The 23116-nt window shown below is 40.6% G+C and overlaps 1 protein-coding gene across 4 annotated transcripts in view; it reads right to left on the reverse strand.

Moving 5' to 3' along the window:
- The window catches only part of rnf13 (ring finger protein 13), a 264442-nt gene that overhangs the window by 98126 nt on the left and 143200 nt on the right, over nucleotides 1–23116 (reverse strand). For all 4 annotated transcript variants that reach the window (XM_072254984.1, XM_072254985.1, XM_072254986.1 and 1 more), the window contains one exon: nucleotides 10247–10334. In XM_072254984.1, the coding sequence (XP_072111085.1) occupies nucleotides 10247–10334 (88 nt within the window). The remainder of the gene's footprint in view (nucleotides 1–10246; nucleotides 10335–23116) is intronic.

The raw sequence follows: 23116 nt of genomic DNA on the forward strand, positions 1-23116 counted from the left end.
CTGCAGGTGCAATAGGAATGGAGCAGACTTGATGGGCTGAATGTCTTAATTCTGCTCCCATGTCTTATGGTCTCTTAAATTCAGACCCTCCAGCAATGAAAATTAATGTTTAACAGACCGAAAGACATAGAAGCAGAACTAGGACAGTTGACCCATCAAGTCTGCTCCACCATTCCACCATGCTGATTTATTATACCTCTCAACCCCATTCTCCTGTCTTCTTCCTGTAACCTTTGACACCTCTGCTTTAACTATACCCAATGACTTGACGTGCACAACCATCTGTGGCAATGAGTTTCACAGATTCACCACCCTCTTCTCAACTCTGTTCTAAAGGGATGTCCCTTTATACTGCGACTGTGTCTTTTGGTTCTGGAGCAGGGAGATTATGTTACATAGTCCCAGGCGATTTAATATTCGCTGGAATTCAGGGTACTGGTAAAGCTACACCTGGAGAATTGTGGGCATTTCTAATCTCCTTACTTGAGGTGATTCACTATATTGGGTCGACTGAGACTATGCTTGTTGGAATTCAAAAGAATGAAAGTAATCTTATTGCAACATTTAAATTATGAAAGGGATAGATATGATAGACGTGGGCAAGATATCTCTACTGCTTGGTAAGACTAGGAAAAAGGATATAGCCTTAGGATTAGGGGGAGTAGATTTAGGACAGATGAGGAGGAACTGTTTTGCCCAGAAAATGAAAATTAAATTCTCCACAGGCTACTTTAATTATATTTCAGACTGTTATATTTGTGCATAACAGTGGAATTAAGGGTTTTGGGGAAAAGGCAGGTAGATGGAGCTGAGTCTGTGGCCAGATGAGCACTGATCTTATTGAATGGTAGGCCAGATGGCCAACTCCCATTTCTTAGGCAATAAAGGATTTCTTAACAATCAGACAAAAAAAAACACAATTTTCTTAGTGGCCAAAAAAAGATTCAAGAACACAGCTAGATCTTGTTTATTTGCATATAGTATTTTATCATTGTAGACAGCAGCTGAAAGTGCAGTCCCACAGGCCCAGCAACACAAGTTTAATCTCAAATTTCACTGATGTCTATGTGGAATTGCATGCCCTCCTTATGGCTTTTCCGTATGGATTTTCCCTAGCTGTTCCGGTTTCTTCCCATGTCCCAAAGAAATGCTGATTGTTAGCTTAATTGGCCACTGTCAAATTATTCAGAAGATAGGTGGGAGAAACAACAGGCAATTAAAGGGAACGTGAGAGAGAACAGGTTATTGGGAACTATGGGAAATGAGACAAATGAGGCTGTTCGGAATACTGGGTTGACATCAAAATCCAAATGGCCTTCAATATCATGAGGAATAATAAGGTTTTATAAGGCACTGGTTAGATTGCACTTGGAATATTATAAGCAGTTTAGGGCCCCTTATCGAAGAAAGGATGTGCTGGCATTGATTACAGCCCAGAGGAGGTTAATGAGACTTACCCTGGGGATGAAAGGGTTAATGTATGAGGAGTGTTTGATGGTCGTTGGCCTATACTCACTGGAGTTTAGAAGAATGAGTATTTTATTGAAACCTATTGAATATTGAAAGGCCCAGATAGAGTGGACATGAAGAGGATGTTTCTTATAGTGGGGCAGTATGGGTCCAGAGGGCACAGCCTCAGAATACAAGGATGTCCCTTTAAAACAGAGATTAGGAGAAACTACTTTAGCCAGAGGAGGGTGAATATGTCGAATTCATTCGCACACACGGATGTGGAGGCCAAGTGTTGGGTATATTTAAAGAGGAGGTTGACAGGGTTTTGATTAGTAAGGGCATCAAATATTTTTTTAAAAACAGATAGCAGTCGGAAGTTGGAGAGGTCTCAGAAAGAAGTCAGGAGAATAGGGTTGGATGGGTAATATATCAGTCATGATAGAATGGCTGACGACAGGTCGAATGGCCTGATTCTGCTCCCAGGCCTTATAAGAAATGTAAAATTCAGTTTTAGTAATTATTTTCTTTTATCCCCAACTGACAACAAACATAAACTGTAATGAGCATGTGGTACCGAAGGGAGTATATGAACTGCATACATATGAGACTAATAATCAGGCAAATGGAGATTGAAGGTATGGTGGAAAGGAGAGCGTTACAAAACCAAGCAGTGAGTAGCAGAGGCATAAGCAAACACATTACAGTATCTTCCCTCTCCTGTAGAGTCAAAATTGAATACAGACATCCAAAGTCAACAGATTAATCACACAGACTCTCAATTCAAAAGGACTAAAGATTACAGGGATAAGTATAACTATAAAATAAGTAAAGCAAAAAGATATTCTCTGTTCTTTTGGGGGCCAAAGGACAACATGCAGGCAATGCAGTTAGTTAAACCGATGTCCTGGAATGTCTCAGAGTGGGGAATTCTGGGAGTGATCTTGCATTCTCAAAAATATTAACTCTTTCCTCACTTCTCTCAGGAGACAGAACAGGACTATACAAATTTAAACAGCACCCTGCATTCTTTTTATCTGCTATTCCCAGGGTACATCAATGTACAGCCTATTAGATATCACACTAAATACAATTAGAATCAGAATTAGGTTAAATATCACTGGCATGTGTCATGAAATTTGTTGACTTTATGGCAGAAGAAAAATGCAATATACAATAACAGGAAAAAATTGAAATATAGTAAGTATATTATATATATTAAATTAAATAGTAATTCAAAATTAGAAATTAGTATGAGATGGTGTTCACAGGTTCAATGTCCATTCAGAAATCAAATGGCAGAGGGAAAGAAGCTATAACTGAATTGTTGAATGTGTGCCTCCTTCCTGATGGTAACAATAAGAACAAGCCACGACCTGGGTGACGGGGATCCATAATGACGAAGACTGCCTTTTTGAGGCATCGCTCCTTGAAGGTGTCCTGGATACTACCAAGGCTAGTGCTCATGATGGAGCTGGTTCTCTGCAGCTTACTTCAATACTGTGCAGTCGCACCCCGCACCACCCCGCACCACCCCCCGCCCGCCCATACAAAACAGTGATACATCCAGTTAGAAATTTTCAAGTGTTTTTGTTGACATATCAAATCTTCTCATACTCCTCATGAAGTATAGCCCTCAACCATCAGGCTCCTGAACCAGAAGGGTTAACTTCACTCGCCCCATTACTGAACTGTTCAATGAACCCAGGGACTCACATTCACACTCTTCATCCCAGGTTCTCAAAATTTATTGCATATTATTTTTTTCTCTTTTGTATTTTCAGTTTGTTATCTTTTGTATATTGGTCATTTATCCATCCTGTTGGGTGCAGTCTTTCACTGATTCTATCTTGAATTTAGTGTATATGCCCACAAGAATATGTATCTCAAGTTTGTATATGGTGATATATATGTACTCTGATAATGAATTTACTTTGAGCTTTGAGTTAACATGTTGGTTCAATAGCAATTAAGAAGGCAGTGACTGCAAGAGTAGAAGCGATCTGTTCTAATTACAGAAAGCACGGTGAAATACTATACACAGCGATGGTCATTCTTCACGAAGAAGCATATAGTTGTGATAGACTGAGCGTGACAGTTTGCTTCTGGGTTGGCAGGTTTATGCCATGAAGAGAGATTAAGCAGATTGATTATATCTGCTCAAGTTGAAAAGAACAAGAGGCGATCTCACAGAAATGAATAATTCTTTTTGCCCATAGTTTGACAGGACAAATGAAGGAATGAAGTTTATCTTGCCTGGGCTATCCAGGGATGATTATCATGATCTCAAAGGACTGGCCATTCAACATCACCACAAGCAATAGAAAATTACTTCACCTAGAATTAAATGAATCACTAATTATCTACCCTAGGAGTTCTGTGGGTTCAGTCACTGAGTATGTTTTAGAGATAGAAAGAATTTTGGAAATTATGGAGATCAATGCATATACAATATGCTTTCTATAGGAAAGTTAGCACTGAAGTTAAATAAAGTATGATCCTAACCAATGGCAAAACAAGCATAATGGGCAAAATAACTTGCCCTTCTTTTGTTTAGAAGAGAGAACAGTACAGTGCAAGACCTTGGGCCACAAAACCATTAGACATAGGAGCAGAATTAGGCCATTTGACCCATCAAGCCTCTCTACTTTCTCAAAACTACCCTGCTCCTCCATCTATCTTCATATTGAATGCAAACTCTACATTAAAGCCATCAATTCCATCATCCAAATCATTGACATATAACATAAAAAGAATTGGTCCCAAAACAGACCACTGTGGAACACCACTAGTCACTGGCAGCCAGTCAGAAAAGGCTATTTTATTCCCACTCTTTGCCTCCTGCCAATCAGCCACTGTTTTATCCATGCTAGAATCTTTCTTTTAACAACATGGTTTTGTAGCTTGTTAAGCAGCCTTGAGTGACAACTTGTCAAAGGCCTTCTGAAAATTCAAGTACACATCAACCGATTCTCCTTTGTCTATCCTGCTTGTTATTTCTTCAAAGAACTCTAAAAGATTTGTCAGGGAAGATTTTCCCTTGAGGAATCCATGCTGACTATAGCCTATTTTATCATCTGCCTCCAAGTACCCTGAGACCTCATCCTTAAGAATCGACTCCAACATCTTCCCAACCACTGAGGTCAGACTAACTGGTCTATAATTCCCTTTATTATAAATAAAGGAGTGAAATTTGCAATTTTCCATTTCAGAATCTAGTGATTCTGGAAAGATCATTACTAATGCCTCCACGATCTCTTTAGCCACCTCTTTCAGAATTTGGCAGTGTACACCATCTGGTCCACGTGACTTATCCACCTTCAGACCTTTCAGTTTCCTAAGAACCTTCTCTCTAATTATGGTAATTTCACACACTTCATGACCTCTGACACCTGGAACTTCCACCATACTGCTGGTGTCTTCCAGAGTGAAGGCTGATGCAAAATACTTATTTAGTTCATCCGCTATTTCATTGTCCCCAAATACTACCGCTCCAGCATCGTTTTCCAGCGGTCCTATATCCACTTTCGCATCTCTTCTACACTTAATGAACCTGAAGAAACTTTTGGTATTCTCTTTAATAATATCAGCTAGCTTACTTTCATAATCCATCTTTACCTTCTTAATTACTTTTTTTAGTTGCCTTCTGTTGGTTTTTAAAAGATTCCCAATCCTCTAATTTCCCACTAATCATTGCTCTATTATACGCCCTCTCTTTGGCTTCTATGTTGGCTTTGACTTCTCTGTTAACCGCGGTTGTATCATCTTTCCTTTAGAATACTTCTTCTTTGGGATGTATATATCCTGTGACTTCAGAATTGTTTCCAGAAATTCGAGGCATTGCTGCTCTGCCATCATCCCTGCCAGTGTCCTTTTCCAATCAATGGCCAACACCTCTCTCATGCCTCTGCAATTCCCTTTACTCCACTGTAATACTGATACACCAGACTTTAGCTTCTCGTTCTCAGATTTCAGGGTGAATTTGATTATATTATGATCACTTGCCTTTAAGGGTTCTTTTACCTTAAGCTCTCTAATCATCTGGTTCATTGCACAACACCTAATCCAGAAAGCTGAGCCTCTAGTGGGCTCAACCACAAGCTGCTCTAAAAAGCCATCTCATTGGCACCCTAGAAATTCCCCTTGCTGGAATGCATCACCAACTGATTTCCCCAGTCTACCTGCATATGGAAATCTCCCAAGACTATTGTAACATTGCCCTTTTGGCATGCATTTTCTATCTCCCATTGTAATTTGTAGGCAAAATCCTTACTATTGTTTGGGGGTCTGTACACAACTCCCATCAGGGTCTTTTTACCTTTGCAGTTCCTTAGCTCTATCCACAATGATTCAATACCTTCCAACCCTATGTCACCTCTTTCTAATGGTTTAATTTTTTTTTTACCAATAGAGCAATGCTGCCCCTCTGCCTTCTTGCCTATCTTTTCAATATAATGTGCATCCTTGGATATTAAGCTCCCAGTTATAATCTTTCAGCCATGATTCCATGTGCTGCAAGTTCATCTTCCTTATTCCATGTACTGCAATAGAACATATTCAGTCCTATATTCACCTTTTTCGATTTTGTCACACCATTCTCAACCTTTTGATTCCTAACTTTGAGGTCTTACCAACATCTGCCTCCACAACCTCTCCACTAACTGTTCTGGCACTCTGGTTCCCATCCCCTTGCAACTCTAGTTTTAACCTCACCATGCATTAACAAACCTTTCCACTATGTTATTAATCCCCCTCCAGTTCAGGTGCAAAAAGTCCCTTCTGTACAGGTCCCACATTTCCTAGAAGAGAGTCCCATGATCCAAAAATCTTATGCCCTCCCTCCTACACCAACTCCGTAGCCATGTATTAAACTGTATAATCTTCCTAGATCCAGCCTCACTAGCACATGGCACGAGTAGCAATCCTGAGATCACAACTCTGGAGATCCTGTCCTTCAACTTAGCGCCTAACACCCTGAACTCCCTATGCAGAACCTCATCACTTGTCCTACCCATGTCATTGGTACCTACACAGACCATGACTCTGGCTATTCACCCTCCCACTCAAGAATGCTGAAGACTTGATCAGAGATATCCCGGGCCCGCAGAACCTGCAGAACCTCACAGAGGCAGATTCAGTGCCAGAGACCCAACCACTGTGACTTTCCTCTGTTAGATCATCCCACTGCCCCCCCCACAAACAATATCCGAAGTTGTTGAGGGGGATGGCCACAGATGTACTCTGCAGTGGCTCCTTATCCCCTTTCCCCTTCCCAACTGTCACCCAGTTTCCTGTGTCCTGTAACTTGGGTGTAACTACCTCTCTATTTATGTCCTATCTATCACCCCCTCAGCCTCCCAAATGATCCAGAGTTCATCCAATTCCAATTCCTTAAGGCGGCTTATTGATGCACTCTTGCAATTGCACTGGTCAGGGATACTGGAAGTCTTCCTGCCTTCCCACATCCAGCAAAAGGAGCATTGTACTACCTCACCTGTCATCTCTGCCTAGCTGAGCAGATATAAAGAAGAGAAGAAAAAAAATATTTGAGCTTTTCTTTCCGAGTGAGGTCTTCCTTTGCTGAAGCCTCGAAGAGCTAAGGCCTTAAGATCACCACTCTATGTCCACTCAGACAACGGTCACTGCGACCTTGATTCTTACCTCTGTATGAACGAAGCAATTTTTTTTTTGTTGATGCACAAAGTCGACAATGTTGTATCGACATTTTAACCTACTCCAAGATCAATCTAACCCTTCCCTTCCATATAGCCCTTCATTTTACTTTCATCCGTGTACCTATCTAAGAGTTTCCTAACTGTCCTTAGTGTACTTACCTCTATCACCACCCTACAGTGCTTTTCACGCACCCACCACCCTGTGCAAAAAGAAACATGCCTTTGACATCCCCTATACACTCAGGCCCCACTTAACGCTGCGGATGTGTGTTCTTTGGAGGTGGAGTGCTATGTAAACCAGTACCATATGGGGTCATTATAACATTAAATAAATGGACATGTAAGTCTGATTTAAAAAAAATCAAACTTAAGATATGATTTAGTTTATGTATTCACAGTGATTCGTGGAGTAACAGACATGCAAATAGGCCTAACCTGTACATCAGTGGAGCAGCAACACATTGCAGCAGCAACAGAGGTGGCAATTACATCTCACAGGAGGGATCAACCCATGGGTCCTCCTCTAACTTAGGCTTCTTCAAGTAGGTGTTGTGATGCGACTGCCTTCTCTTAAGTTTCCTTTCATGAAGCAAGAGATCATGTTGAGAACACCTCTATTTGCCTTTTTGCTTTGCTCCCAGACAGGGTCATTACCAATGAACTGGCCCATGATTTGGGTGATCATGGTGATGTTAGTGCCAAGGAATTCTGTGGTGAGGTTTCTTGCTGGTGTTTCCTCTTCTGCATCCACGTCCTCAGATTCACCCAGGATGCGCTGCTCTGCCAATTCTCGAAGCTCTTCGTTATTAAGGCTCTCACCATGAAAATGCAGTAACTCTTCAACATCGCCATCATTAACATCATCATGTCATATCACTTGCAGTTTTAGACCCATGTTAATGCTTTTCCTAGACACCTCAGATGTTCTACCCTCACTGGAAGTTGCAGGCAGTTTATGAGTGAAAAAAATAGAATAAATTGGCAAGGGAGCAAGAACATTTACACACACGGGGGAAGCAGAGCATGAATTAATACGTGATTGGTTGCGAGTCGCTCAGAGCATATGTAAAGCACTCTCATTGGCTGATTGGATGTTTACTGATATGGCCACTGCTCTTGAAAGTTTTAAGTGTTGTCTAGAATGAATTTTTGTCATTTAAAAAAATTTTAATAAAGAATTGAATAACCGGATTATAATGAATCAAGACCATGTGGGGTCTGAGTGTACTTTCCTCCAGTCACCTAATACTGTGCCCTCTTGTATTATCCATTTCTACCCTGGGAAACAGGTGCTGGCTCTTCAATTTATCCAAGCCTCTTATCATGTTATACACCTCTATCAAATCATCTCTCATCCTCCTTCACTTTAAAGAGAACGAAATCAATGGCTGAGCCTCTACAGCAGAAAATTCACTATTATTTTAATAACAAAATTTCTTATTTCTTTGTTTTAAGTAATATATTGTAGCTTAGATGACCCATGCTTTACACTTTCCTTACTGTTAATATGACTAACCATTTTTATTAGCCCCCCCCCCACCTCCTCCTCCTATTACCTCAGTCACTTTAAAGCACTTTTTATAATGCTGTTTACATTGTAGATACATGCTGGTAAATATGCACATTTTATTGCATATCTGTACTTTAAACACTAACATTATTTTGTACGTAATTCATTATTCTTTTTGCAGCTAATTCTTCATAATTGTTGGATATTGTTTTTCCTTCAGCATTCCTTCAACACTATTCTTAATACATGTAAATGTGTATGGCAAATACAAGTTGATCCTTGATCCTTGTTTCTTACCTCTGTATGAACAAGGTATTGACTTTTTTGTTGAAGCACAAGTAGGCACATGATATGCCCAAAAATTCCATCCATCCCACAATCTCTTTGACTGGCTGCCATCAGGCAGGAGGTACCACAATACAAGAACAAGAAACGTTAGGCTGGGTAACAACTTCTTCCCCCAGGCTGTGAGACTTCTCAACACCCTGCTACCACCCAGCACAGATGATTTATGACAGCAGCAGTCACATTATACCGTTGTAAATTTAACTATATGCCTTGCATGCACTTTATGTCAACTTGTACATCTACAGAATATTTTTATTATCTGTTCATATTATTTTAAGGGCTGTATGCACTGTGCTTTGCACCGTGGTCCCAGAGGAACGTTGTTTCATTTAGTTGTAAACATGTGTATTGTTGAATGAGGATGCAGCGTGGAACAGGCCCTTCTGGCCCAATGAGCCACACCGCTCAGCAACCCACCCACTTAACCCCAGCAAATCCTAGCACAACTTATGCTGACCAATTAACCTACTAACCAGTACATCTTTGGAACGTGGGAGGAAACTGAAGCAATCGGAAGACTCCCACGTACGCATGGGAGGGACATGCAAACTCATTAAAGACAGCCTGGGAATTGAACACCGAAATCCAACGCCTCAAACGGTAAAAGCTCCGCACTAACCACTACGTTACTGTGGTACCTATTGCCCATTATTTGATTTCCTTGTTACCTTGCTTCATTAGGCACCACAGCATGCTAGGTGGATCAATCCTGTTCTTAAGATTCACCTGCATACTGCAGCTTGGGGAATGCCCCACCTCCCCCTCGTACCCCATCTGTTACTTATTTTTATACACACATTCTTTCTCTCACTCTCCTTTTTCTTCCTCTGTCCCTCTGAATATACCCCTTGCCCATCCTCTGGGTCCCCCCCCCCTTCTCTTTCTTCCCGGACCTCCTGTCCCATGATCCTCTCGTATCCCTTTTGCCAATCACCTGTCCAGCTCTTGGCTCCATCCCTCCCCCTCCTGTCTTCTCCTATCATTTTGGATCTCCCCCTCCCCCTCCCTCTTTCAAATCTGTTACTAGCTCTTCCTTCAGTTAGTCCTGACGAAGGGTCTCGGCCTGAAACGTCGACTGCACCTCTTCCTAGAGATGCTGCCCGGCCTGCTGCGTTCACCAGCAACTTTGATGTGTGTTGCTCAGATATCCTGACACTTTTTTATATATATTTTCTGTAGTTCTGCGGTCTGCTACTGTCCCAGCAGAGATCATGGATGTGAACTCCTTCCACTGCTCATTTAATTACATTAACAGCTTACTTACCATCATTGGACCCCATACTGATAAGATCATCAGAATCAACATTGTATACAATGGCAGCTTTGTATCCAGCTCGCTGAGCATTCAAAACCTAAGAGGGCAAGAAAAAAATACAGGAAGGTTAATCTGCACATCTGAAGAACATCCTCATCCAATTCTTAGGTTGAGCTAGAAGAAAAATAAACAACCAACAAACACCAATATTCACTTTCTTACCAAGGCAGTGAATTCAGCACAGCACAGGAACTGGCAAAAGTTCCCATTGCACATCTGATCCATCAATTTTCCCAGTAACCCTAAACTAAAACACTTCATTCATCCTGTCAGCTCAAAGTCATGACACAGAACATTTGTCAAGACCTGTGAAACTAGAATTTACAATCTTTCCCCATTACTTGTGTGATAAATACTTAACTTTTGGAACATAATAAAACATTGTGTTCAGGATTAAAATATACATTTGAACAACATAAGTTGCTCGAAGGGCATATGTACATCCTCAGTTGAAATATTTGAGCCCCTTTACCCTAAAGAGATGCAATCAAAAGACTGTTAAAACTTCTGTTTCATGGATATCTTAGACTTTTAGAACTTTTAGCTTTCTTTTTGCTACTGTTTAAAAATAATTGGCCTTGCTTCTTTAAGCAAATGGCTCTCTGTCTGCCATGTGCCTGCTTGATAGAGTGCAGCACATGAAAGCAGTAAAAGCCATCTGAGTAGAATGGGTCAGTAATGACAATGGAACCTGCTACGTACCTATGTGGGAGGCTAACCTACACAATCCAAAACAGTATTGCACAGCAGACTCAATGGCCAAATGGCCTAATTCTGCTCCTATGTCTCGTGTCTCCTAGTATAATTATTCCTCAACTCCAACCAAAATCATGAACCCAGCCAAAATAAGCAGCTAAACCCATCATTATTGGAACAATTAAAACAAAAATCATCAGATTAGATGAAGCATGAGGAATTCAGCAGATGCTGGAAATTCAAGCAACACACATCAAAGTTGCTGGTCCTCTCATATCCCTTTTGCCAATCACCTGCCCAGCTCTTGGTTCCATCCCTCCCCCTCCTGTCTTCTCCTATCATTTTGGATCTCCCCCTCCCACTTTCAAATCTCTTACTAGCTCTTCCTTCAGTTAGTCCTGACGAAGGGTCTCAGCCTGAAACGTTGACTGTATCTCTTCCTAGAGATGCTACCTGGCCTGCTGCGTTCACCAGTAACTTTGATGTGAGATTAGAGGAAGATCAATTTTTTGCCAGTAAAATGACTGACATTCACACATGATCACTACGATATTTATTTCAGTGAACATAATGTTCATTTCAGCAGCATAACAGCAATTGCTCAGCTCTACTCTAGGTCTGAACGTTTGAAATGTGAGACTCTTGACCACATGGCACCCCTGACTGTGATGCCCGATCACATGCATCCTATCATGTATCTGCTTCTATGACCTGCACAATCATTTCTACTTTTACCTTATAAAGGTTAGGTCCCTTGTGTAGTTGAGCATTTGTTTTGTGACCGCAGTAACTGTATCAAGAATCACAAGGCTGCAATGATCAGAGGAAGAGAAGAAAACAAGAAATGGAACTACTTATTTTAGGAACCACCTCCACTGATTTCAAATGCTGAAAGCTGAAAATTCCAGTCTTCCCAAGTGCAAGCTGCCAGACTTGGGGAACATCACTGAGTCTGAACCATCCTGCAGAACACCTCACCTCACATATTGAAGGCATGTCATATAATGTGCCAGCAAAGTGGCACAGTGGTTAGTGTAACACTTTATTTCACCACAATTCCCGCCACTCTCTGTAAAAACTATGTACTTTCTCCCTGTTACCTTGTGGATTTCCTCTGGTTCCCTCCCATATTTCAAAGGCATATGGATTAAGAGTTGTGGGCATGCTACGTTGGCACTGGAAGCATGGCAACACTTGTGGGCTGCCCCCAGCACATCCTTGGACCGGTTGGTCATTGACACTGTTGGATTTTGATGTCTTAATCCAAGGTTCTTTCAGAAGTCAGGAAAGAGACTTCACAATTGTTTTATTAAGCATTAATAGAACAAAGAGAAATTGAAATAAACAGGGAGAGACAAAAGAACTAACAACCAAGAACTAAGAGACTAAGATGGTGGAACCTTGCAGTCAGCTATTTTTATACCACAGATGAGAAAATTCCATTCAAATTTGTAGATAAAAGTCAACCAATGGGAAAGCTCATATTCAAATAATGCAGCACCAAGAGAAGCTTCTGGAATTTCCCAGAATTAGACAAATATAACTGCTAGGGGGCACATTGAACAACTGCAAATACATACTGTGACCACTAGGAAGCATAGTAAGCAGTTATTTGTATATAATTATATAAAGTACAAGCAGACAATTAATTGTTAAGCAGCAAAGAAAACAACAATTAAACAGTCTAATCTAAGAATTAAACAGTCAGATCCGACAACAAAAAACAACACACTTCACTATATGTTTTGATATGTGTGTGACAAATTCGGCTAATCTAACCAAATCGAATCTTGAAAGTACTGAATTTTCTATTTTAGGGAAAGAACACCTAAATGTGGGAACCTCTGACTTTCAGAGAGGTTTGTCGACCCTAGTTTATACTTGGGACTTGAAAACTAATGTAAAATTTAAAAAGTAACTGTAGTTGTGTGTTGCTTGTAGTTATCTTATTTATTTTCAGTCTCACTTTTCTAATATGTATATTTTATGAAATGTGGTTACAGACCAAAAAAAATACCCAAAACATGAACACTGAGGAATGGAATGCAGTGTCCTTTTAAACTACTATCTTAATTGTTGAAATGTACAAGGCCACAATAAGTCATCTGTGGAATTCTCTGCCACAGGAAACAGTTGAGGCCAGTTTATTGGCTATATTTAAGAGGGAGTTAGATATGGCTCTTGTGGCTAAAGGGATCAGGGGGTATGGAGAGAAGGCAGGTACAGGGTTCTGAGCTGGATGATCAGCCATGATCATACTGAATGGCAGTGCAGGCTTGAAGGGCCGAATGGCCTACCCCTGCACCTATTTTCTATGTTTCTATTTGCTTTAGATGAAATCATTGCCTTTTACTCTTAGCCCTTTTGTGATTGCATAGGGATAACAATATCCTGCATGGGAAGAAAGGTAATCTGCTCCCAGGTCTCTATCAAAGTAGGCTGCGAGAATGAGAGTGTGGGGCCAAGGATTGGGGAGGCGGCCTATCCTGAGGTTGGAGGCCTGCCTTTATGCGTCAATGGGAAGGAGGGTGGAAAAGGGGTTTGCTTTGCTGTTCCTGTTTTGTTTTGTTGTTGTTGTTGTGTTGCTGTTGCTTGTGTTATTCTGCATGCTATGCTGGTGCCAGAATGTGTGGCGACACTTGCGAGCTGCCTCCAATACATCCTTAGATAATATTGGTTGTTAACATAAACAGCACATTTCACTGTATGTTTTGATGTACATGTGATAAATGAATCTGAAGCTGAATTTAGTCAGGAACCATGTAGGGGCGCTGAATACTTTCATCACATTTTTCTATCCTGTGACAAACCAGGATCTCTTTTAACTCTACCATCACCTTTTTTGACTAATAATTAGGAAAAGGAAGGAAAATTCTCAAAAATAGCCAGCCTTTTCCTCCATGTTCCAGAAAATCCAGTCTGTAGTTACAGTGTTATAATTCTGACTGAGTGTCAAAATATAGTGATTAACTCTTGAGACCTAGATGAGAAGACATTAATTAAAACATGAAATAAAAATAAATCATTGAGAATCCAAGTTATATTCCTTGAGGTTTATTAATGAAAATATGCTAGGGTTAGACATAGTTACCTGTGTTACATAGTTACTTCAGATTCATTTATCACATGTACATCAAAACATACAGTGAAATGTGCTGTTTATGTTAACAACCAATATTATCTAAGGATGCATTGGAGGCAGCTCGCAAGTGTCGCCACACATTCTGGCACCAGCATAGCATGCAGAATAACACAAGCAACAGCAACACAACAACAACAACAAAACAAAACAGGAACAGTAAAGCAAACCTCTTTTCCACCCTCCTTCCCATTGACGCACAAAGGCAGGCCTCCAACCTCAGGATAGGCCGCCTCCCCAATCCTTGGCCCCACACTCTCATTCTCGCAGCCTACTTTGATAGAGACCTGGGAGCAGATTACCTTTCTTCCCATGCAGGATATTGTTATCCCTATGCAATCACAAAAGGGCTAAGAGTAAAAGGCAATGATTTCATCTAAAGCAAATAGAAACATAGAAAATAGGTGCAGGGGTAGGCCATTCGGCCCTTCAAGCCTGCACCGCCATTCAGTATGATCATGGCTGATCATCCAGCTCAGAACCCTGTACCTGCCTTCTCTCCATACCCCCTGATCCCTTTAGCCACAAGAGCCATATCTAACTCCCTCTTAAATATAGCCAATAAACTGGCCTCAACTGTTTCCTGTGGCAGAGAATTCCACAGATGACTTATTGTGGCCTTGTATAGTTATATAAAACCAAATCAAGATAACAAATAAAAACATCTGTAAAACTCAGGTTAGGCAGCATCCGCGAAACAGTTAATGTTTGATGTCAAGTTGGAATATTGGACATATCTGACCTGCTGAATCTATGCAGCATTTTATGCTTTTATTTCAGATTTTCAATATGTGCAGCTTCTTTTTTTTTAAACTTTCAAAGCAAAATGAGAGCTGGTTAAAAGGCAGATTCACGTGCACATCATAACTTTTAAACCTGTACAATGATTGAAGGTAGCAGGTTTTCTACACAAACTGAAATTACAGACACCCATAAAACTTCATTGGCATCATGATGGTGAATCAAAGCTATTTTCTTTACAGAAAAAGAATCAGAGTTTCAAAAATAGTTGCTGTAAAGGGTTGATAATACTACACAGCACCAAGCATTCAGACTGCAAGGAAGAGCAAAGGTAAAACAATAAAAAGAGATCTTAATGATGGAAAACACAATCAACTTTGATGCTTGCTTTCTTTTCAAGTCAATTATTTGATTAGTTGCTAAGTGCAACAATGCTCTTATAAAATGCAACACACACAAAGTGGTGGAACAACTCAAAGTCAAGCAGCATCTATGGAGAGGAACAAAGTACTGGACTGAGACACTTCCACTGACATCAGTGGCCCCACCTTCTGCAAGACTAACCTGGTAGTAGTACATTCCCATTCATTATAATAGATGCATTTAGCCCACATCCCTTGAAATTTTTCTATCCATAGCTCTGACCAAAACACCAAAGTGCTGGAGCAACTCAAGTCAGGCAGCATCTATGGAGAGGAATAAACAGTTGAAATTTTAGGCTAAGACCCTTCATCTGAAATGTCGACTGTTTATTCCTCGCCATAGATGCTGCTCAACTTGCTGAAATCCCCCAGCATTTTTAATGTTGTTTTAGATTTCCTGCAGATCCTCTTGTGTCTTATAAAACTATCCTGTGGTGGAAAAGAGAAACCGAGCCATGAAATATTTTCCAACAATTGAAATGTAGAGTTCAAGTAAGGAAAAATTAGAACAATGGTAAACACACATGGCTAAAGTCTCTGATTTCCTGCCTAACAATCAGAAAACTCTCCAATTACCAAATCAACAGTCACGTGAACTATTTCTCCAAGGTTTCCTCTTAAGACCATTTCCTAACCTTAACGTGACTTTTTTGTGAGCCATTTAAAGTAGACAACATAACAATGGGTAATTGGCCCAAACCATCCTGGGTTTCTGCTCTCTGTGTCTTTTCTTTCTACCTTCAATTGTCCAACTTTGTTCTTTACGTTCCTTTTCATCTAGCTTCCCCCAATTAAGAGGTGATACTCAGTTCAATCATTCAATGTGGTACTGAGTTCCACATTTAAGTATTCTGTCTGTAGCCAGTCCTTGAAAATCAATATTGGATTTTTACTTCTGGTTCTAGTCTTTCTCACAATTAGAAATAGCTTTACATTTCCCGATTTTTTTTATTTTACAGGCCTTTATCAATCTCAGTTCTCTTTCGTGAAGAAGCCCAATCCTTTACATATTGTATTTTGAATAAATGTTTCTAAACATTAAATATTGAAAATATTAATTATGTTAAATATAGAGTACTGTGGAAACACAGAGAAACGCGTTATACTATTTTTTAATATCAAAGAAAAAAATCAAGTTGAGGACCCAGGATCAGAGAACAATGGAATTGAGTCAGCCTCTTGCCTTGAGTAATCCTACAGATGCTGGAAATCCTCAAAAAACACACACAAAATGCAGGAGGAACTCAGCAACCCCTCATATTCCATCTGGGGAGTCTTCAACCTGATGGCATGAACATTCATTCCTCTAACTTCCACTCCCTTCTGTTCCCCCACCTCCTTTTTTTGTTTTCCCTCATTCTGGTTCCTCTCTCATTCCTTCTTTTCTCCTCACCTGCTCATCACCTCCCTATGGTTCCCCATGGCTTTCCAGTTACGCTATGGTCCACTGCCCTCTCCTATCAGAATCATCTTTCTTTTACCCTTTATGTCTTCCACCTGTTACCTCCCTGCTTCTTACTTCCTCCTACCTTTCCCACTCATCCACATTCCGCTCAGCTGTTCTCACCCATCACCTACAAGAGAAAATCCGCAGATGCTTGAAATCCAAGCAACGCGCACAAAATGCTGGAGGAACTCAGAAGGCCAGGCAGCATCTATAGAAAAGAGTACAGTCAACGTTTTGGGCCAATTTTGGGCCAAAACCACCCGAAACATTGACTGTACTCTTTTTCATCGCTGCTGCCTGGCCCAAGTTCCTCCAGCATTTAGTGTGTGTTGCTCACCTATCACCTGCCAGCTTGTACTCCTCTGCTTCCCCGCATTATCTTATTCTGGCTTCAGCCCCCTTCCTTTACAGTCCTGATGAAGGGTCTTGGTCTAAAACGTTAACTGTTTATTCCCATCCTACAATGCTGCCTGACCTGCTGAGTTCCTCCAGCATTTTGTGTGTTAGTAACAACTCCAGGTTTGTTAGCATGCAAACCTCATGTCAAGGATTCAACTAACAATTTCTCCATTACACATTTCTGATGGGGGATTAAGCCTGATATTTATGAATGTGCTTCATTTCTATTGATTTTAAACTTCAGATTTTCGGTACTCTGTAATGTTATTCACCGCTTCATCTGGCATGTGGCCAAGTGGTTAAGGCATTCGCCTAGTTATCTCAAGGTCGCTAGTTCGAGCCTCAGCTGTGGCGGCATGTTTGTGCCCTTGAGCAAGGTGCTTAATCACACATTGCTCTAGTCTGTGCGAGGAGTGGCGCCCTACACAGACTTCCAATCTGCGCCTTGTAAGGCAAAAAAATGCCCAACGCTGGCCTCTCATGGTCTGAGTCGACGTTCCCCCCTCATCTAGCAGATGATATCTCCATCTGACGGAAGACTGTGAATTACAGCAAGATATTAACAGTTATAACAGATTTTTAGGAAAATTGTCAAAGCTTTGTAAAGGTCTGCTGATTTTAAGTTCCAAAATTTTTGCATAAAATGTTGATGAAATCCAGAAAGGAGCAGACACTTAAAGACTGGATTCAGATAAAGCGATTTCACACTTATAAACCTGCCAACAAAATGCATTCAACTAGGGGAAAATTAAAAAAGCATTCTATTCACAGATCAGTAGCTATTATAGGTTTAACAAAATACTGGCAACAGCTACAAAGGAACATTGAGCACAAACAAGAAACAAAATGAATGATTACACTTCGAAATAGAATGCTAAGTTATGGTGTTGAGTAATTAATACAGTGGGACTGGCTCCCACATTTATCATTCAAAGAGAGTCAGCATCATTAGTCAAGACTTTTCTATCAAGAGTGATGCAGTCTTAAGAAACTAAATTAGTTCAGAAACACAAAGGCAAAACTAAACAGAGAAAGCTAATACAGTAGATAGATGAGCGAATGAAAGAGAAGAATACAGTGTTATGCTAACAGAGTTGGGTCACCACTTTATGAGCATTAGAGCCATTAACACTACACTGTTAAATGTTCCATAGTTATCATTCATAACTTAATCTAATTGCTACCATCAATTTAGTTGTTCTGCACCGTCTTCTGATTAATGTCTGTATCTGCAACCATTTGATGAGCAGAACTTATCACCACACCCCAGGTGGGATCAGACTAGCGCTATTTCATAAGAGTTTTCCTTCCAACTCAGAATAATGCTATCTTTGTTGAAAGATAGTTTCAGCTAAAAGGGCATTCCAACTAAAAGGGCAGTGGTCCAGGCTTTTCGGGGTTTCATTATACATCTTTATTATCAGAAACAGTGTTCCGCATTGACCTTCCCCTTTTCATTTTTAAGTGTAATGACATTCATACAGCAAAATCCAGAAAGGACCTGCTTTTGAAGTTTTGATTTGCTAACGAGAAACACTCACATCTACTGTGATGAGGTTGGCCATGGCCAGAATAAACCTGTCTGAGCAAGGACCTGGACCTGCAATATGCCTGCCACCACAATAAGTCTACAGTGGATGCAATCTCACTGACTCGCCCCTTGGCCTTGGATTATCTGGACAAAAGCTGTACCTACATGAGGCTGCCGTGACTGATTACAGTACAGCAACTGCCAAGAGGATCACCAAAGGTCTCTGCCCTCCTATTTGTGACATTTACTGGGAGCAATGTAGATAAAGGGGCCGAAGCATTGTTGAAGATCCCTACCACCCATCCCACAATCTTTTTGACCCACTACCATCAGGAAGGAAGTACAGGAGCACCAGGACTAGGACTGCCAGACTGGGTAACAGTTTCTTCCCTCAGGCTGTGAGACTAACAAACACTCTGCCAGTACAGAGGTCTCATCACTAGGACAGTGGGCTCTTTACAACACTGTTTACCTGTGTTGCGCACTACATGCTCTTTGAATTATATTGTATTAATTTATTTGTGGTAATATTTTGTTTTCCATGCTGTATGCATTATGTGTCTTGTGGGTGCACTGTGGTCCAGAAGAACATTGATTTGTTTGGTTATATACTGTATATGTACAGACAGATGACAATAAACTTGAACTTCAGCATTCAGCACCATCATCTCCTCAGTACTAATCAACGACCTTCAAACCCCGGGCCTCGGTGGCTCCCTCTGCAACTGGATCCTCGGCTTCCTCACAGGAAGTCACAGTCAGTGTGGATCAGAAATAACATCTCCTTTTCAACACATGCACCTCAAGGATGCATGTTTAGCCAGCTATTCTACTCTCTACACACATAACTGTGGGGCTAGGTACTGCTCAAATGCTACTTATAAAATAAATTCACCAATGGAACCACTGTAGCGGACAGAATCTCAGATGGCAACAGGAGACGTACAGGAGCAAAATAGATCGGCTGGTCGAGTGGTGTTGCAGTGATGTCTTTGCACTCAACATCAGCAAGACAAAGGACTGATAGTGGACTTCAGAAATGGGAAGTCAGAACGTACCAATCCACATTGGGGTGAAGCAGGCGAGCAGTTTCAAGTTCCGAGGCGTCAACATCTCAGAGTATCTAATCCTGGGTCCAACATATTGATGTAATCATGATGAAGACACACCAGTGTCTATACTTCATTCGGAGTTTGAGGAGATTTGGTATGTCACCAAAGACTCCAGCAAATGTCTTCAGATATACTGTGGAAAGCATTTTGACTGTTGCATCACCACCAGGTATGGAAGTGTCAATGCACAGGATCAGGAAAAAGCTGCAGAGCATTGTAAACTCAGCAAATCTATCACGAGCACTAGTCTCCCCACCATCAAGGACATCTTTCAAAGGCAGTGCCTAAGAAGGTGGCATCTATCATTAAGGACCTTCACCATCTGGGACAAGCCTTCTTCTCACTACTATTATCAGGGAGGAGGTACAGAAACCTCAAGAAGATTTTAGGAACAGCTTTTCCCCTTTGCCATCAGACTTCTGAATGGTCCATGAACCCACAAATACTACTTTGCTATTCCACATTTGCAGGATTTATTTTTATTGTAACTTAGAGTAATTGGTTTCAAGTGGAGGGTGCAGCCTGGGGCACGAGACCATGATCAACTATTTCTCGTTGATTTCACCAATGAATGCATCAAACAAGATTGAGATCAACGAGGATGAGGGCAGAAGGCGAGTGGGTGTTCATTTGACTGGTCGGTCTGTCTCTCTCACTGTTGCTGGAGAAAGCTGTCTGCATTTGATATCTATCTCCGCCCTCTCCCTCGATGTTGCTGGAGTCTGAGGTCTTAGGCAATGTTTAATCAATGTGGTTTGTGAATTGGATTATGTAGTTCATGTTCGTGGTTACTCAAAAAGAATGCTATTTTGCGTAATTTTGATCAAGGCAGACTAACTCTGTAGCCTGCAGTCAACGAACAACACAGCACTAAATTGAACAAATAAGAATTAAACTAAACTGAACAATCCTAGATTGTTTCAATGACTCTGTGGTTTGATGTTTTATATTCTGTGCTTTTTACTCATTTTTTGCTGTTTGCGTGATTTGTTTTTCCTGAGCATTGGATGTTTGATGTTTTCTCTGAACAGGTTCCATGCATTTCTTTGTTTTGTGGCTGTCCGTGGGAAGATGAATCTCAGGGTTGTATACTGCATACATACTCTGATAATAAATGTACTTTGAATCCTTGGTTATATTTGCATAACAAATTTCAAGACTTGTCAGTGACAGTAAACCTGATTCTGAACAATCAACTTTATCGAAGTGTAGCTTTGGAAATGAGACACCCTTATTTGAAAGGCCCATTTATGAGGCTAGTCAGCTTAATCCTGGGAAACATTGCCCAATAGTTAAAACAGCTTTTGACGCATTTCAAGATGATGTTTGAAATCTAAACAATGAAACACATTGTTTGAATGAAGTATTTATGGGGCCATTCTCCATCCTATCCACTTTCTCATTTTAGGAATGGGGTGAGCTTCAGGAAAGATGCAACAGGGCAAAGCTGTACATTTAATCATGTTTCTAAACTGTTGCAGAGCAGCAGACTGCATTCCTAACATTCCAGCTGACACATAAGCCTGCAATCTGTTTCACATTGTGACCACCATCCAATTTCTACAGTCCAACGGAAACTATTGCAATCAGAGTTTGAGAAACTCCAGGAACCGCATTGGTTTGGTAGATCATTGCATGTACCAGCGAAAGACAGTGCACCAAGCTACTTAAGCACAAAATTTCTCAGCAGGGTGGTCTTGGCCTCTTTTCAGATGCAAATGTTATAATTTGCTATATTAGGCAAATGTTTCCTAGGATTAAATTGACTAGCCTCAAAAATTGGCATTTCAAATAAGGATGTCTCATTTCCAAAGCTACACTTTGATAAAGCTGATTGTTCAGAATTGGGTTTATTGTCACTGACACAAGTCTCGAAATTTGTTTCGTGGCAGCAGTACAATGCAGGTATTACTCTCAGTCACACAAAATAAATCATGCAAAAGACAAATAGCAAAGCAGAGTTCATGGGTTCATAAGAAAATAGCAGGGAGTTGGCCTCTCAACCCCTCAAGCCTGCAACACCACCCAAATGAATTAAGTTCAAAGTAAATTTATTATCGAAGTACATATATGTCACAAAGTACAGGGACCCATTTTCTTGTGGGTGTTCACAGTAAATAAAAAGAAACACAATAAACTCAATGAAAAAATGCAAACAAAGGCAGACAACAACCAATGTGTAAAAGACAAAACTGCAAATACAAGAAAGAAAATATAATAATATAAACAAATAAGCAATAAATGTTGAGAACGAGATGAAGAGTCGTTGAAAGTGAGTCCATTGGTTGTGGGCTCAGGTCAGTGAAGTTAATCCTCTGGATGAAGAGCCTGATGGTTGAGGGGTAATAACTGTTCCTAAACCCGGTAGTGTGGGTCCTGAAGCTCCTGTGCCTTCTTCATGGTGGCAGCGGCGAGAAGAGGCAGCATAGTACAGCTTGTCTTCTGCTGAACAAACACTGGGGGCAACACCAACTCCAGCCTGGACACAATGGCACACAGCACCGGCTCCGATACATCTCCGACAGCTGTAAGCAAGCGACACCGCGGCTTCAGGGAGAATCCATGAATGTCATCCACCCCTGCTGTTCACCAAGAAATCAGTGACCAGACTGGCAGCATTCCACATTAAATGTCTAAAAGATTCTTGCGATCACAAGAAAAGCGTCTAAGACTGGCACCCACTATTAGACTGCAACCCTCCTTCGTGCACCAACTCCTCTGATGTAAGCAGCAGCATGATTCCTTGAAGTTTCCCTCAACTCCCTGAACTTTCTACAACTCATCCACAGAAATAAAGCAAATGATCTCGCCTCCAAGAAAAACATTCAATTCTACAAGCAACTCTGCAATTATAAGGTGTAATTGTAAGGTGTAACTTGGCTAGTTTCAGAGTGCTACATATACCATTTTGTAACAAAAGGCAATGATGCAATTGGATTAAAAAAAACATTTGAAAGAAATTGGAAGAGTAAAATGGAAAAATACAAATTAAAATCACATTTTTTATATTAATCCGTAACAATTTAAAAAATGTTTTCAGGCTTTTGAACCAGAGAGAATAACTTTACTCAATTTCACTTGCCCATCACTGAACTATTCCCACAATCTATGGACTCATTTTCAAGGACTCTACCTCATGTTCTCGATAGTTTTTGCTTCTTTATTTATTATTATTATTTCTTCTTTCTTTCTGTATTAGCATAGTAGGCTGTTATTTTGGACATTAGTGTTTGTCCACCCTATTGTGTGTGGTCTTTCATTGATTCTTTTTGCCAATCAACTTTACAGCTCTTAGCTCTATCCCTCCTCCTCCTGTCTTCTCCTATCATTTT

This window comes from Mobula birostris, chromosome 4, assembly GCF_030028105.1.
Source record: "Mobula birostris isolate sMobBir1 chromosome 4, sMobBir1.hap1, whole genome shotgun sequence".
Taxonomy (NCBI): domain Eukaryota; kingdom Metazoa; phylum Chordata; class Chondrichthyes; order Myliobatiformes; family Myliobatidae; genus Mobula; species Mobula birostris.